The sequence below is a fragment of the Zonotrichia leucophrys genome, chromosome 6, assembly GCF_028769735.1.
Source record: "Zonotrichia leucophrys gambelii isolate GWCS_2022_RI chromosome 6, RI_Zleu_2.0, whole genome shotgun sequence".
Classification (NCBI taxonomy): Eukaryota; Metazoa; Chordata; class Aves; order Passeriformes; family Passerellidae; genus Zonotrichia; species Zonotrichia leucophrys.
In genome coordinates, this window is record NC_088176.1 from 15224780 (window position 1) to 15239738 (window position 14959).

General features: G+C 39.3%; 1 protein-coding gene across 2 annotated transcripts in view; it reads left to right on the forward strand.

The window, feature by feature from the left end:
• The window catches only part of BLNK (B cell linker), an 89804-nt gene that overhangs the window by 48474 nt on the left and 26371 nt on the right, over positions 1-14959 (forward strand). For both annotated transcript variants that reach the window (XM_064716513.1, XM_064716514.1), the window contains one exon: positions 11516-11581. In XM_064716513.1, the coding sequence (XP_064572583.1) occupies positions 11516-11581 (66 nt within the window). The remainder of the gene's footprint in view (positions 1-11515; positions 11582-14959) is intronic.

Consider the following 14959-nt stretch of genomic DNA (forward strand, 5'->3'; position numbering starts at 1 on the left):
TTCTCAAGCATGTGAGCGTTCTCACCACACACAGTGGACACGCATGCTTCGACTTGAGCATGTTGAAATACTCCTTAGAAACCTGGATATGTGGCTACAAAATCTTACTGTGGTGTCAGGATTTTAAAACCTGAAGGCAGAGCTTTCCATGAGTAGATATTCACAGGATAAATTTAAGAGAGATATGCAAATACAGGAAGAAATCAGTGTAATGTGGTGGGAGCCTTTTCCTTTATCTTTGAAACGCCTGGGTACCCCCTTGTGCTCTGTGACCTGTTAACAGTGCAGTTGACTTCCTAATTCCACCCCTGTCTGCATGGAACCCACACAGGTGGTTCAGAGTTTGTATTGAATGTTACATGATCTAAATGTTTATGGCAAAATTGTACTTTTATTCATACGCTAAGATGCGATGCCAAGAAACATTCCTGCCAAACATAGTTTCAATTTATGTGATTATAGTTTGCATTTTTTAAAGACAACTTTCTTAAAATTTCTGCTTTGTAGCAGCAAAAGTTAAAAAAGCACTACTGTTGAGTCTGAGAGAGAATCTTGTTATTTTTTTAAGTGCAGACCTGAAAAGCTAGATATTATGTGGTTTTGCTAAGCTCAGCTATTCTCTATGGGTGTAGTTGAGCCCACCAGACCTAGCTTTTTGTTGCATTAGTAAATCTTAGATCAGATCTGATCTAACAAATGTTCCATTTGTTAAGTTTATTGCAACAATGAGAACTTTAAATGTTCTTATATGTCTGTCTGCCTGACATGTTGTGGTATGTCCATTGTTTGCAGTTAAGCCACTCAACTAACTTCAGTAATAGTTGGACAGGAATGCTGGAACTTCATGGAGTTCTGGTATTTATTTCTATATAGTGTTTCTTATAAGGCATGCACAGTATTATACAAATATTCCCTCAATGTGTTCTAACTGCTTCCTTATAGTGAGGGAAAATTAATTGAAAGGCTTGGTTATTTATTGTGAGATAAACTAATCTGTGGTTCACAGAAATAATTTGGTACTTTGAATGGTTTCCCAAAGAGTGGAGTGAATACATGAGCAATACCCATACTGCCATGGCAAGCTCTAGCGTGCCTGGATTTCAGACTGAACTTCAGGGAAAAAAAATTATGCTGCAAACATACAGAAATAGATGCACTCATGATCAGGGACAGTAGGCAGCATGGGTAATGGGAAGTTAGAAGCTCAGAAGAAAAGTCAGCACTAACCTTGCAAACTCTTTTGTGGTTTAACTTCCCTGGACTATAAGACAATGATTCCTATGATTTAAATAATTTCTAGCTACTATATGTAGCTGTGTCACAGCATCACTTCAGACTTGCTGCATTTTTTTATTATGACCACAAGCCTTAATGATGACCCTCTGCCCATAGCTGACTTTGCTGTGTGGCACGAAGCCCTTTTGAAGGCATCGTCACCTCTGTGGTGATGGGCAAACCATGGCACAGACCAAAGTGTGCCACATGCTTTCACTTGCCTAAGGTCATGCAGCCAGGGAGTTCCAGATTGCACACAGCCTTTTCCAAGAGCAGTTTCATGTTAATTTCACATGACTTCTTTAATTTGCAGCACTCCATCTCTGGCCCCAGCAAAAACAAAGGTTTAAAATCCCTATCTCCAAGCATAATGTCCGTTTAAAAGGAAGTGGAAATAAACTGACAATTTGCTTTTCTTAGGTTGAACAAGTGTGTCTGGGTTTGGTTTTTTTTGCAGGATTTTGTATTAGTCCTCATTGAACAGAAGGGTTTAAATCCTAATTCTATGAAAATCAAGAGGGATTTCCTTGAAGCCAGAATGTCTGTTGTCTGTCAAACCAGGAGGTGTTTATAGTCTTCACTAATTTTCTACTGGTAGCTTGGCTGTAACTGCTAGGCCTTTTTCTTTAACAGAGGATCTTCTGGCCATGTGTCTTCTTGAAAGTGTATAGTAGAAAAAAATAATTCATTTGGGATTGAAATTTTATTTATTATCTCAAATTTCATCCTATGTATAGGATGCTTTACCATAGGGAGCATTTACTTTTGGAGAAAATGTTTGGGGAATATCTGGATATGAGTTTTGTACTGTAAGAAAATATTTTATTGTAGTAGTTCTACAAATCCCTCTTAGTGGGAGCAAACAGTTTTAGAAATTTAATCTGTTTTTTCAAGGCAAATTTTAACTTAGTTTTTTACCTCAGTGAACTTGAACAGGACAAAAGAACAAAAACAAACTCAAGCAAGAAATTAACTGGAAGTAACCTATAGAATGTTCTCCATGACAGAATTAGCCATCAAAGCCCACATCCAACTGTAACATCTCAACCTGTCATTAGTTACATAGAGTCCAGAGGAAAGGCTCTGCAAATGACAGAATCATTCCCTGGTTTGGGTTGAAAGGGACCATCCTGTTGCCATCCCTCTGCCATGGGCAGGGAAGCCTTCCACTAGGTCAGGTTGCTCAAAGCCCCGTCCAACCTGGCCTTGAACACTTCCAGGGACGGGACAGCCACAAGTTCTCAAGCCAGCCTGTTCCAGTGCCTCTCCACCTCCACAGTAAAGAATTTCTTTCTAATATCCAGACTGCTCTGTTTGATGCCATTCCCCTTGTGCTGTTACTGCATACCCTTGTAATCAGCTCCTCTCCAGCTTTCTTATAGACCCCTGCAGTTACTAAAAGGCTGCAATAAGATCACCCCAGAGCTTTGCCTTTTCCAGGCTGAACAATCCCAATTCTCTCAGCCTCACTTCTGCTCTTCCACCTGCTCTGGAGATCTCCCATTTCTAGCAAAAGTCTCATCTGCCCTAAGGAGATAACAGCTGGGAAGGTCTTCTGCTCTTCAGCACCCATTGTCACCCACAGCCACCCCCTGTCTCAGCTTCCAGTGTCTCCTGACAGCTTCCCACTGCCCAGTACCACTCTGTGGTGGCAGCAGCTTCTGTGGCACACCCTGGTTTAGCCCAGCAACGTGTAGGCTGAACATAAAAGGTCACATGAAATCCCACTTCAGTGATTTGCAGTCTTCAAAGCTGAGTTTCACAGGCACAGGGAAAGGAGGACACCAGCTGCATTTGCTGTGCTGATGAGCACAAACAAAAGTTTTTCTGTAGGATTGTTAGGTCCTGTTTGCCGTACAAAGCACAGTTTATGTCAGCTTAAATAGTTCATAAATTGTCTCTCATCTCTGGACTTTGGAATGAAATGAGATAGGAAATGCAAACTTCCCCAAATACCACTGCAAAAGTCCATTCTTTCACTCAGTGTGACTTCTCCAGTCAAATCCTCTTGCTTCTTCCTGTGACCTTGCTCCAGCACAGCATAGCCTCCATCCCATCTATATTTGTCCTTCTTTATTCCCTTCTCTCTGCACAACCACTTCATTCTACCAATCCCTTTAAAGCTTCGTTTCTTCCTTCCAGCTATGTCATCCACCTGGACTAATCCCCAGGCTAAAAAAAACAACCAACCTACCAAAACAACCAAACCTGAAACACACTAATTTTTATTAAAAACAGAAAGCCAAAAAAAAGCATCCACCCACAAACTGAAGGGGGGAAAACACCCAAACTAAACCGCCACATAGGATTTATTCTCAGACAGAATTTCCTCCCTATAATGCTGTTTATAGGAAGGATGTTTAAGTGTGACTGTGATCTATATGTGTTTTAAATAAATATATTTAAAGAAATATGGTAATGTGGACAGAAGGATGCAGTATAATATTGAAACTATCAGGAGATGCCCTGCTTTGGTCTCTGCAGGTAGACAGCAGTGTGAGGTTGTAATGTGTTCACAAGATCAGCCATGCTTAGGTGGTACCTATAGCTGCATTCTTCTTGTGCTGGCAAAATTATTAAGTCATTGGCAAATAAAATATGTTCCAAATAAAATAAGGCCTTGTAGTGACACTGAAAGCCTGCTAAACTAACTGTCCAGAGTAGGAGCATTTGTCAACCATAGCAATGGCAAGCGACCCCATCCTTGGCCTGCAACTGTCAGTTACTCAGCAGAAGCGAAAAATTTAGATTTGATCTAATGACATAGGGTGGGTTTTTTTGTTTTTTTAGTAAAATAATAAATTATTAAAAGCCAAGCAAAGAACCCAATAAATTAATTTTCATGCCCATGGGGAAAAAACATCATTCTAGCAAACGTGTCAAAACTCTTTTTTATACCATTAGTTTATAAATGTGCCCCACACAGCTGTGTAGAGCTAGATATTAAATCATAATTTGATATTGCAGGTACTCAGTGATATGTTGATTCCAGAACAAACAGTTTTGTGTTTTACAGAATCATTCAAAATCTATGTACTGCACAGGACATTAAAATGTGATAGATGCTTTGCTTTTGGAAGGCAAATATGGCAATCATAAATCATTACGAAAAAGCCCCACTGGAAAACCATATTAGTTTATATGCTCAGCAGACAAGAGAATTGAAAAAGTGTTGGAGACAGTCGCTGAAAGTGACAGTACTTTCCCATTTGGCTTTAGGGTATCATCTTAGATTTTTGGTGAACTGTAAGAGGATGCAATGTAGATATGTCTGGTTTTGCCAGCTGTAATAAATTACTGAAGAGTAACAGAAGCTTGAAAATTCTATTAACATCTTTATGCTAATTGGTTAGTATATACATTTTGAACAAGTTTATTTTCCAGACATAAGCAAAGGCAGATGTGCAATGCTGCAAGTTTATGACCTCAACATAAATTACTACATAGTAAATGCTTTAGAAATAATTGAAATAAAGTATTTTATATGTAAATGTGAAATCTAAGTTATAATGACTACATAATGTACTCATAAGTATTATGAGGCAGTAATATGAAAAACATGAGTATATGTTTTTCAAGCTTAATTCAAGGGGAAACCAGGTGAAGTAAGCTATTATTAGAAGAGGCTAAACTATGTGTCTTAATATTTCCTTCCTGTCTTAAAATATGGATGCTGTGGGCATCTCTGCAGGATGCACAGAGGCAGCCAAGTGCTACTGGAGCTGTAGCCACATGGCCAGTTGAATTTGGTGTAAGTCTGAGCAGCTGCCAAAAGAGCAGGTCCCTTTCTTCTACCCTCCCAAGGCCCCTGCTCACCCTGCCCCTCTCTGCCCTCTCAGTGGCACCAGGGTTCAGTGACCACGTGACAGAGCTGGCTCTGATCCTGCTCATATCTAAACTGGCAGAAGAAAAAAGAAGTTAGTTTCCCAGCTGGAATTCCCATGATTCATCATAGTTGGGGAAGCACCGAGGGCAGAGAGGAGTGGAATTTCCCCTTTCAGTGGCAGCCCACGTGGGCTCCATTAAAGTGACATAGGGACCAACCAGGGAATTTCTCCAGAGTTGAACAAACTTCAGAACAAAACAAACAAAACTGATCCATGAGCAGCCTCCGTTAGGTCTCTGTCAGTGCCACCCCACATCTATGATGGGTATAATGCTTCTGTAGCTTGAGCAAGAACACTTTCAGCCCAAGCACAGCAGTGTTTGTTAGTGGGAATATTCTGGGTCCGTACCAGATCCTGTCTTTATTCATTTCCCTACAATGTCTTTCTGCTTCTTCTTGTTGAACTAAAAAAGCACTTAAGTCTTGTACATTTCTGTCCTTGTTCTCCTTCAGTGACCAGGCTGTAGGGTACTAATCCTTCAGGGAGGTACAGCACTCAGTTTTAACTGGAACTGCATTTTAGAGTAGCCTAATGGCTTGAACTTCCTCCTGCTGCTTGAAAACCTTCAGGAAAAGTGGAGTAAGTCTTGTGAATGTGGCTTCTGTGTGGGGGTTGTTTTTTTTTGTTTTGTGTTTTAAAACATTAACTTACATCCAGAGAGCTGGTGCAAAAAAGATCAGCAAACCAAAAAATAGCTCAAAACAGAGCAGGTCAGTTACAGAACAGGAAACATAGCTTATCTTTTTATGCCAAGGAGTGACATGTAATATTCACTTACATATTGTACTACCTCATTTTCTGTATTCCCTACAGTGTCACTGTTATTCAGTTGGGATAAAGGGAAGAGCAGTCTGCATAAGAGGGAAGAGATGTCCAAAACTTGGAAGTTTTGTTTGTTTGCTTGCTTGCTTGTTTGTTTGTTTCCAGGCAAATTCAAATGCTTAGCATTGGAAACCTAGAATGGGTTCTTTCAATATGCAGAACTCCCAATCGCCTCAAAGTACTTACACTTTTTACTTTCATGTTAAGCATGATTTCTGTCAAGAATGTATTATTCCTTTGCGTGCTACATTTTTTATTAGCTCAGTGAATATTAGTACTTAACCAGTACAAGGAGGACTGACAGCTTTTTTGTAAAGATTATGTAGAGGACAAATGAAGATGAAAAATACAATCAGTATTTAGCCTTTCTGTGCCTCTGTGTGTACCATGTAAACACACACCTGCTCTAACTGTGGGGTTTGCCTTTAGGCAAAACAGTGGATGCCACAAAAGTGAGCAGAACAGGATGTTTCTGAGACTTTAAGAAATCAACACACTTGTCAAAATGAATATAAACTATTGTCATTTCCCCTTGTGCATCTCCCAAACGTGAGGGAAAACAATTCCTTGTTTCTTCTTCCTCTCAGGTAGGTAGCTGTAATTGACTTCTCCCAATAAGCAAACCTCTTTGAACTTTTCTTGTCAGCTTTGAGATAGCTTTACAGATAAAGATCAAAGGCTCAGTGCCTTGAATGGATGGTTTGGTGCCACAGGTTACCACCTCCAGTTCCAAACTTCCTCTTCTCCCACCAAGAAAGCCATTGCAGGGGGTGGATAAAACCCCAGAGTGGATGAGGGGCTCTGAGACTGTATCCTAGACCAGTAGCTGCTGAAGTGGTTTATCTGACTGCACCTCAAGGATTCATCTCTCTCTCTTACACATTTTTATGCATTTTACACATATCTCAGCCATTGAAAACAACAACTGTGACCCAGGTGGCTGATTCAACCTGGCATTTCCTTGCAAAGGACTCCCACTCTGTCTGTTCCAGGTAGAATAGGATGTAAGGGTGTGCACATGTAGAGATCTGAAGCACCTGAAGGAGGTCTAGTAAGGAATTAGATGCTTTCTTTATTTCGTATTTCTTTTTGCTTTCTACTGAGGAATTAGAACTGAAGATGAAGGAGGTAGAGTTGTTTCATAACATTTAATTGCATTGTCTTTGAGGCACAAAAGTGACAAGTAATAGGAAAATACATCTTAGGAACACACCCTGTTCACCAAAATCCATGTTCTTCCACAAAGACCTTGGCAGGAGCATTGCTTCCATGGAAGCCTGGCATAGGAAAGGTGGTCCTTTTTTGGTTTGTTAATTCAGTTTGAGAAGATATTTCAACATAAGAGCTTAATGCTTTTCAAAATCTCAAGTGGCAGTTTTACAAATCCCCTTCTAGGTAAGCAGTTTCTCCCCCCAAAAAGAAGCAGGAGTCTTCCCTTCGTCCAGAAACAATAACTTTCTTTCTTGGTTTGGTCACCTGCATAGCTATTTATAAAACTGAAGGATAACAGAAACACAAAACAAAACCAGCTGGGGAGAAGGTGCTGGGATAATTGTGCTGTGAGAAGCCATAAAGGAGGGATCTGGACACACTGTTCTTTCTTCAGTTTCAAATTCTAATGTGGGTTTTTTTTTTAATTAACAGAAGTAGCTGTTATAATTTTTAGATTTCTGCTCTTTGAGTTTTGGTTTGTATCTTCTAATAACTTAGCTTTTATTTTCCAAATTTCGTTGCTTTCTGTTTTGTGGTTCTTATAGCTGAGGCAAGTGGGTATTTTTGGAGACTTTTTGTTTTAAGTCTAAATTTGCACTTACTAAATACCATGCTAGTTTTCTAATGCCAAGTATTTAAATTTGCCTGAAAAACAACCCCAAACAAACAAAAACTCTGAAAAACACTTTTTTGTTTTAATGTGATCTGCCTTTCTTAAGCCAAAAGTGAGTGCTGCTACACCTACCCACAGTCTTACTTAAAGTGAATGGACAAATTAATCTTCAGAAAATGGGACTTTCTAGGCACAGAACTACAGGCTGTCCTGTCAGTGAGAAACAGATATATCCAAAAAGGTATAAGAACATGCAATTGGCGTGCAAATTGTCTATTTTACTGTGTGTTTATTTTTTAAATTATTTTTACTATTTTAAAACCAGTTCAGCTTCATCAGTTAACGACCTAACTGATGTGAGGAGAAGGAGAAGAAACATGCAGGTCCCTTAATGTTGAATGAATCAATATTGCTTGTAAAGCAATTACAGATTTATAATACCCATATTATACAGTTTCTCAAAAACTAGTCTAAATGGTGGGAGAATTCCATGTTACACAAATCTGTCTGAAAGCAAGACAGACTTCTCTTTCTCAAGTCTAGGGCCTCTGTACTTCATCTCACATCTGAGTTGCAAACTTGTTACACACTTTATTCTTCTTCATTTTTCTCTTTAAAACGTATTTTACCATTGGAAAGCTTGTGTAGGATAGTGTGCATGCAAAAGAGCCAAAGGCTTCCAGGTGATGTTTGAAGGTGGGGATGTGTCTCAGGCCAGGTCCACCCATCATCCTCACTTCATCATCACATATTCCTCATAAGCTGAGCTGTGACCAGATCAAAGAGAGGGTGGGTTTGTTTCATTTTGTTTTATCTTGAGGCAGCTCTGACAGTCCTTGAGTGCAGCAAGCACACAACAAATCCTTCTTTCAGGATGTATGGTATTTATAATGGAAAACTTTGCACCTTCCTTCAAGTACTTATCACAGCTACTGACCCCTTTGTCATTTGATCTGATAATTCTGAATTACTGGAGTTTTTAGCTACAAAAATAGCAACAATAGGGCTAAAAAGGGTTTTGGTTTAGGTTTCTGTCTTTTTTCTTTTATTCCTTCCAACATGTAAGAATTTCTAATGTACTTGTAAGAAACCTAAAACTTTTATTAGCACTTAGAGCCAAGACGTCCAAACTTGCTATCTGCAGAACTTTGAAAATCTATTGTGTGCCATGAGATCCTGATCAAAGCGTCCCATCCAGTCTGTGCAAATTACAACTAAAATGGATCTCAAAATATCTCTTGCTGAAATGTGTTTTCAAAGATTAGCAGTGACACAGACTGCAACAGACTGCACTTTTATCTGCAAACCTGATTTTGCATAAAAAGATCCCAAGCAGGTTTAATGAAGAGTTGGAGCTTGTAGTTAAAGAAGCAACTTTAAGTTTTACCTCTTGATTGTCTTTAATTATATGCAATGCCAAGTAAGACAAGCATTACTCATTATTTTTATTTACAGTACTAGCTGTAGTCAGGAGGTCCTTGAGTGTTTCTAGTATCTGCTCATCCCAAAAGAGCACTAGAGAATAAACATTAGCTGGTGACAGGTCCTGACTCAGGTGTTGTGAAGGAGGAGGTTGAAGCTCTGTACCTGGCACGAGGGCGGCCTGCACTGGGCCATGGCACTGCCTGGGTGCTGCTCTGGTGAGGCCCTCTCGCAACAAACCCCTTTTCTTGCAGTGCAATCTCAAGTGTTTGAGAGCCATACAACAGGTATTTTAGTACTAGTCAGATATGTAGATTCAGTCTACATCCGTGTATGTGTATAAACACCCTTCTGGGCTTCACTTTCCTCATCACTCTGGAATGGCCTTTGGGCCTGGGATTGGGTGCTTGAAGATTTTGGAGACCCCTCTTGCCATAGACTTTTCAATCTGCCTCTCTTCTTTTCTTCTGTCTCTCCAAGATCACAAATCAGACAGACAGCTCTTCTTAAAACTTTTCAGTTTTTGCCTTTTATATGGCCTGGCACTTCAAGAAATGTCAGCCTCCAGCTGACTGGACAGACTGGTTTTTGCAGCTCATTCAGCTCTATGGTGGAAGGGGATTCCACTTGAACAGGAGATCAGCTGTGCTTGATGGTTTCCTACACTTCCCACTTAGTGCACTGGTTATCTGCTTACTCTCACAGGCTTCAGACAAGTTGAATTCTCCAGGGGCAACAAACAAGGATTTTAACAGCTCCTACAAGAGCTATGTAACAGCTGAAAAAATTCACACTACTGCATATTAGGTACTCTTTAGTTTATCAAAGTTGGAATTAGAAATCTAAATGCCTCCATTTAGAGACATTTAGAATAGAATAAGGAATAAGAGGCACAGATTTTTAAGAAATTTGACTGTGCAAAAAATGGGAATGTTTTCATTTCAGTCCATGTGCTTGGAAAAAATATCATAATAGCACCAGTGCATGTGATTTCCTAATTTAAATGCATCTTTTAAAATAGAAATATGTAATAAAATGATCTTTTAAACTGTAGCCTTACTCAAGGCTCATGGACTATCCATGATGCTCTAATCAATTCACCTAAATGTGATCAAATGAAAAGCAAACTAATTCAGGTGCTTGTACTTATCAGATTTGTGTTGGGTCTTATTTGCATGTGTGTGTGAAGGATTTTTTAGCAAATAAATGACAATATAGAATAAAACCAGTAAAATGAAAAAAGCACACCTTTTTTAAAATAAAGTAATAGTTTTACTAATGTAAAAATATTAGTGTCAGTAAAGAGCAACAAGCAATATTCAGATCGAAATCTACAATTAGATTTTTGTGGGTGAGTTCTATTTCTGACAAACAACAAAGGAAATGTAACTGATGCTGACATCCATCCCTAATTGAAGTCTGGCAAGCCTTTTTGAAAGAAACACAAACACTTACAAGCATTCTGCCCAAACTAGAACTAAACCATTTAGATCTCCTCTCATTCTTTTCATTCCTCATTACTTTTCATTTATAGACACTGCCAGGTGCCAGCTGGGGCACAGCACAGAAACAGCAAACTGCAGATGATGGCTATTTCTGATGTTTCAAGCAGAACCAGAAGCTGAATCTGTTAAGAAAAAACCCCCAGCAAATACAGCAGAAAAGCAGAACTTCTTCTGAGCTTTTCACCTCACATTTAATGTATCTGGTTAGTTTAGACTATAATCCAAGCTGCTTTTATAGGTGTAGTACATTGTTGTTGGAAACTCTGGATCATTTTGCTGTACACCTGTTTCTCACAACTATAAGTAATTAATTTCTTTAAATTACCATGTAACACTGTATCATTTTGCTGTAAAATACCAGTTTGAGTTTTCAGCAGAAGGTAAAGATGTGCTTGTGAATTATTTGTCCATTATTCTCATTATATATTTAAGTGTCCCATGTATGGCTAGAAATCAGAGGGCATCACCATTATAACCTTGCAGAGTTTTGAAGTCAGTTCTAGATAAAATATCAACATTTAAATATTCAAAACTATTAATTTAGGCAAGGATTTTTCCTGATGCACTTACTCTTAAGTTGATTGTTTATACCATATTTAATTGTATTTAGAAGGATAACACAAATAATGCTAAAGAGCTCCTTAAAAGGAAGGAAAACATGCACAAATGATTTAACAATTAAACTACTTATTGAAGATATCCTGAGCATATTTTTCTTAATTTATATTAATGTTGAACCACTTGGTAAATTAATGCTGGCTTTGTTTATTATCTTACAGGAAGCTTCAAAAGATGGTGCATGACATCAAGAAAAATGAAAGTGGGATAATAAACAAGTTCAAAAAGTGAGTTTGCAATGCCAATCCCTAGTTTTATCAATGTGGGGAAGTTTGGATTATAAGCAGAGTTGTGTGTGGTACTTCAGTGATGGGACCATTGTCATTCCAGAGGGATGCACTTCCATGCATGGAAGGAGCTTTGGTTCAGACTGCAACCTGCAGAATGGTCATCAGTATTAACACTGTCATAAAGGAGTTGCAGAACTGGAGTCCAATGATAGGTTGTGTTTGTAGCCTTGAAAAAAACCAGTATTTGAGTGAAGAGCCTTTTTTTTTTGAATGTTTGCTGGGAATGGTCATTGCTTGTTGTTTGCATCGTCTGCCTTTCTCCTTAGGCAACTGTTTAGGCTTCCTGCTGCAATTAAGTTGAATTTGAGCTCCACCTTGAACCAGCTGGTCAGACATCATACTTAAAATTCCCATAAAAATGCACAGTCCTCCTGTGTTTCAGTCTCATAAAACAAAATGCAGAATTACCTAGCACCCTTATTCTAGCAAGACATACTGAACAGCATGCAGATTGTGTCACGTGCATGAAAGTATTATAAAATATTCATATGTATTTATACATAGAAATTCCAGTAATTTTGCATCCTTGTCAAATGAATACACTATTCACTGTTTCCAGACAAACATCTATTTAAAGCAATTAGCTATTTAGCACACTTTTCTTAATGCAACAGCTCATTTGCATTGAAATTCCATTTGGATGTGATTTTCTCATTCAGATGTGTTTCTTTACATGGGTCATTGGCAACAAAAGTATTAAGTAGTTTTAGAAGTTAATTACAACACCTATCTGCAGTGTTTCCAGGACAACCATGTTAAGTTCTAGAAATACAGCTCTTGTACATAAAAGACACGTGGAAGCATTGTTTTAAATTGTTTTTAAAGAGGGACCATGATGGCAGAGTTGAAGGGAAGCAGCTGATTCTGGGTGTAGCTGCAGTGCTCAGGCAGCTGCTGGCAGGTGTGGCTGTGCAGGAGCCCTGGGGAGCCGGGCTGGCTCAGCTGCTGGCCCTGCTGCCGGCCCGGCCTGGGCTGGTGTTCGTGGGCAGCTGCTGGAGCTGCCAGAGAGGGGATGCGCTCCCAGGAGCAGCAGGACTGCCCAGCTCTCCTGTTCCCCCGGCAGGAGGGCTGAGCTTGGCCTCCTTTGTGCTCTCATTTCCACAGCTGTGTGTTCTGCCCACAGACCTTGAGCAGGCTCTGATGGTAAAACACCTGATCTATCAGATAGATTGTGGAGATCATTTTTTTCCTGTTTTCATCCTCTTTCACGCTAAGATTGCTGCAATTCACAGTTAATCACAGTCACTTGCTATACTTATTTCCATGCAAGCACAAAAGAGAGTTTCCCATAAAATGGCCCTCTTTCAACTACTTGGGTTTTAAGTAAATTTGTGGGGTTTTTTTAGCATGGTGACCACTGTGTTCACCACCTATCTACAAAAGACTCATTTTCACCTGGGACCTGCTCACAGGGAAGAGCTGCTAGGCTGTCCAAGGCTTTTTGTGGGGTTTTGGAGGGGAGAGGGTTAGAGCTTTCTTATAGTTGTTGCTTTTTAATAAAGGGTGGCTTCCTACTTCACAGTAGTTGTTTAACTCCAATTAATAATGTTCCAGTGGACTCAGTTCAAAAGCCTCGGAGAGGAAAGATGACAGAAACAACAGAAGCATCTAAGGTTTATCATTTTGAGGCTACAAAGTGTCTCCTATAGTAGCCTGAACGTGAATTCTGATGTTAATCAGTTGCTCTGAAGCTGGGAAGGTCATCATTAAGTGTCAAAGATTGCTCCTATAGCACGGTAATTCTTTGATTCACTCAAGATAAAATATATATATATAAAAGAGCAGACTCGTAAAAACTTAAAGTATGACTGCAGCACAAAGCTCACATGTCAACTCTCCCAGTTATAAGAACACAAAGAACACGAGGTATGAAAGCATAATTTTTCCAATGTTACTGTGATTCATCTGAGTCATAATAATCATTTTTGCAGCTATGAAGATCAGAAATTTAATTTTTAAAAATTGAAGAATTTCTGGTATTTGCACATGACTTCAGAGTTCAAGTCTTGAACCCAGCACATAGTGAGACTTGCAATAAAAGCATGAGCTGACAGCACTGATAAGGATATGTACAAGAGGTGCTAAGCTTGACAGGATTAGAGCTGGCTGTGTTCCTTACTGTGCAATCTTTGGGGGCTTTTTGTTTGTAAAAACAAACAAAACATGGTCATCCAGATGATCACTACTTCCATTTCTGTGAAAGGATTATTTTATTAAATGTCAAGGTTCTCAACATGACTGACGCAGGAAAAATTTTATTTAATATGGATTTTGTGTAGCATAGATTCATCCATATGTTGGGAAAGAAAATCAAAATGAAACCTATTATAACTAGAAATAATTTTAGAGAATTCAAATAGTGTACTTGCATATCTGAAGCCTAAAGTTGTCACCCAGATGTACGCTGTAACCCTCTGCTACACAGATTGAAAGAATTATCAAATATTTGTGAAACTCAGTGACTAACTAATGACTTATTAGCAGTATTTGTTAAAACACGTCTAAAATCTGGATTGGCTCCTGATTATGCAGAAATTTAAAAGGTCTTTTGTCAAAACCTTTGCTCTCCAGGCTATGGGGTGCAGATGGGGACGAACTAATCTACTATCCATGTATGTCTTAAGGGTGTGTGGAAAGCAGGCTGAGCAGTCCTGGTAGCAGGAAAGAAATAGAAAGGTTGTTTTTTCATTGCTTAAAAGTTCCTGTTTGTTCCCCATTCCAACTCAACGTTTTCTGGCAGTAAAAATATTGGCCACTGCAGGGTAGCTGTCACCTGCTTGCCCTTAATCACATGCAAAGCTGTTTACAGCCCTGAGTCCCAGCTGCTGTGCAGATCACAGTGTCAAGGAGGATTATGTACTCAGGTGTAGAAGCAATGAGTGCAGCCAGCATTGGATAAACAATGAGAGCTGGGGGCATTTTTTTCATACTCACATCCTTGGTAATAGAGGACAGGGAAGCAGAGCAATCATAGGTTTCAGGATGGAGGATGGTGGCCTGTGCGTGAAACACACTGTAAAGACAGAGCACTCATCTGTGCATCATAAGCTTTCAGCCTCAAGGCTTTCTTCAGTGGAATCCTGGCTCCACTGAAGTTGGGGGTTGAAAGTCACACTGCATGTACAGCAAAGTCAGGACTTCACCTAAAGTTTTGCATGTGTTGAATAAGAAACAAGAAGTTCAATATATTCTCCATGTAGTAATATCCCATCCTTCACAAAGCCATCAGAAATCATACACTGGTACTCATGTTTCTGACTGCACACTATCCAAATGGGTCCATTTCTTGCACATTTGCCATGTGACCTGGAAAAT